The sequence below is a fragment of the Mandrillus leucophaeus genome, unplaced genomic scaffold (assembly GCF_000951045.1).
Source record: "Mandrillus leucophaeus isolate KB7577 unplaced genomic scaffold, Mleu.le_1.0 Scaffold811, whole genome shotgun sequence".
NCBI classification, from domain to species: Eukaryota; Metazoa; Chordata; class Mammalia; order Primates; family Cercopithecidae; genus Mandrillus; species Mandrillus leucophaeus.
In genome coordinates this window covers 47639-50443 of record NW_012108820.1, presented here as the reverse complement: position 1 = coordinate 50443, position 2805 = coordinate 47639, and the positions used below count along the sequence as shown (strand labels likewise).

At 37.4% G+C, this 2805-nt stretch overlaps 1 protein-coding gene across 1 annotated transcript in view; it reads left to right on the top strand.

Annotated features, from left to right (window-relative positions):
* KATNAL1 (katanin p60 subunit A-like 1) overlaps positions 1 to 2805 on the top strand; it is a gene marked incomplete at its 3' end in the record, with an annotated part of 102652 nt that overhangs the window by 52570 nt on the left and 47277 nt on the right. The window contains exon 4 of the mRNA XM_011967845.1: positions 597 to 735. Within this exon, the coding sequence (XP_011823235.1) occupies positions 597 to 735 (139 nt within the window). The remainder of the gene's footprint in view (positions 1 to 596; positions 736 to 2805) is intronic.

Here is a 2805-nt window from a genome sequence, read left to right as displayed (position 1 = left end):
CTAAAATAAAAGTTGAAAATAAAATGCAAAAATAAAGAAAAAAGCAAATCATACACTGGGAGAAGATATTTGCAAAGCATGTATGTGACAGAGGACTTGTATCTGGACTATATAAAGCAGTACCAATAAGAACATGTACATATAATATTGATACTTAATATAGCTTAGAAGGAGGAAGTACTGGATTTCAAAGGAGATGAGGCTTATTTGCATGTGATAGAATAAGGCATCTTTCTTATTCCTATAGGGAAATCTCAAGTAGGAGAATTGAGCCCAGTATAGATACTTTTGTCTTTCACCTGTTATTCTGTAAATATGAAGTGCTATAAGCTAGTACAGTGTCAGTCTGTTTGACCATTAGTGCAGTGGTCAAGGACACTATGTAATCCTACCAAAGTCTCTTTTTAAAGAGAGACTAGTAAAAGAAGCCTTGAGACCTTTATTGTTTACACAGCCTGGAAGCTGTCACTGAGTCCTTAAATTGAAGCATGACATTGTGCAGTGATGTGCTAGTGGACAAAGAAGTACAGAACAGAATCAAGGATGTCCTTTGGGAAGTCCACAGAGTCTGTTACAAATGTAATATCCCGTTGCAGTGAGATGGAACTGAAGACTTACAAAGCAGAGGCACACTTCCTGTGGACAGGGGCCCTGCCACAGACAACACATCTGCTTCTTGAGCAGTTTCACTCAGACCATTTAGGAGCCCATCAGAATATTGAGTGGCAGGACAAGGTCAGTAATGGCAAACACCCAGAATGCAGCCGATGTAAGAGTTTTGAACCAATTCTTCCACAGTACAGCTTTACTGAGCAGGATGTGTGTGGAGAATGGACTACAGCAGGACTCCTGGGCGGTTGTTGAATTGGAAGCTGAGGTGGGGAAAGCACATGCTGAGGAGGCAGAAGGAGTGTTGTCTGAGACCTGCTGCGGTGCACCCTGAGCAATGAGGTCCTGCAGAGCGGGCCCAGCCGCCCGAGCAGCTGCCATCCAGCTGGGAGGGACGGGCTTGCTGTTGGTGAGCGGAGGCTCTGGCTAGCTGTTGAGTCTGAAAAGCAGGACCACAAAGAAAACAGACTGTTTAAACAGCAGGTGAAGCCGCTCACAGAAGAGCAGACTTGATGCAAATCCTGTGTGGAAAAGATTGTTGGTCTCATTTTACTGTCTTTGGCCATACCCATAAATCTGATTCAGGAAAGACATTTATGTGTACACAAGTATATACAAATAAAAGTAAAGTTGTACTCTAGTACTTTCTACCCCTTCATCAAAAACAAACAAAAACAAAAATACAGTGGTCACATCGAAATACTAGAAATAGAGCAATTTAACAATTACAATTTTTTATTTACCAGACTCACCACATTTTTATTTTATAGGCAGAATGCTTAAAAGACTGCTAATGTCCTAAAGACAATAATGTAATAATACTTTAAATTTCAAAATGCCTCATAGCCGTTACCATGCACTATTCTGTAGTTCCTTTCCTGTGGATTTCTTTCACAAGGTTCCTTGTCTTTGTCTCCTCCTAGGGTCAGAGTGGTAGAGGCCATATACCTCCTAATGGGTGCCTTAGTAAATACTTGTTTAACTGGACTGAACCCTAAGGATTAAGATGTCAGTGTATGGTAACCTCATAGACAGACATGGTTTTCACCAGCCTTATAGCAATTTCATGATGTACTCTAATTCCAGCATCTAAATATGCTATGTCAGATTTGCAACATGTTAACACATTTTTTTTCTTTTTTTTCTTTTTCTTACCGTTTTGGCCTTTCGTTTGCAACTGTCGTGGCTTTTTATCCATTTTCCTATCTTTGAATTATGCATATGTGTCACCTTTTCTGATAGGAGGAACGGAACTCCATGATGAGTTAGGTGAATTGTAAGTGTGAGGCTGGAAAGGGGATAATAATATGGCATGTGGTTAAAAATGGAATACACATATGGGATCTGGAGGGCTATAGATACATACGTAGCTATAGAGAGAGAAAAGGTAGGAAAACAGAGGTAGAGACATTTCAAGAGAGAACTAAGATTAGACACGAAGTGATAGAGTCCCTTTCCCAAGAACCAAAAAGAGACAAAAACTGTGCTGAGAAGCCTCAAAACTTCACCGTTTGTAGGAGACAAGTTCCACGGTGATGAAACAAAATATGCTATTTTGAATGCATATATGTATTAAAATTTTTAATCACATTTGGAGGACTGTATAATTTGAATGATTCTGTAATTTTTAGGCATTCTCAAAACATGAATATTTTTAAACATAAATTACTTAAAGATTTCATTGTTAGCTCTGCCATTTGTAATTTGATGAGTGAAATGTTTCATTTTCCATTATAGAAGCAGAGAAAATCATCTTGGTCGTCAAACAGAAATTAGTAAAATGTACAAATAGACTTATTTAGAATTCCTATCCTTACAGCTTTTAATGCTTTTTTCTAAAAACAGTTACTTATTCTTGGTTTAGGACAGTAATGAGTAAAATTACTGCCTTTCCATTACGTTGTTAAGATTGTTAGATGGAGATAGTCTGTGTTGCCCTCTATTGGTGATTAATAGTTAACTTTTGACAGAATAATTGCTGCTGTGTGTCATTTGTGTATTTAATAACTGTATCAGCCAGTATATTTTAGAAAAAAGAATTTGGGAAAACCAGCCTATAGTTGTGGCCGTGAATTGGCCAAAGGTGAAAAAATTAGATTTCGGACTTTTTGATTTAACAATTTTATTGACTAAGGTAGTATTGAGATACTTTTGCCTTTGATTAATTTTAATTTTAATTTTTTTTTTTTTTTTTTT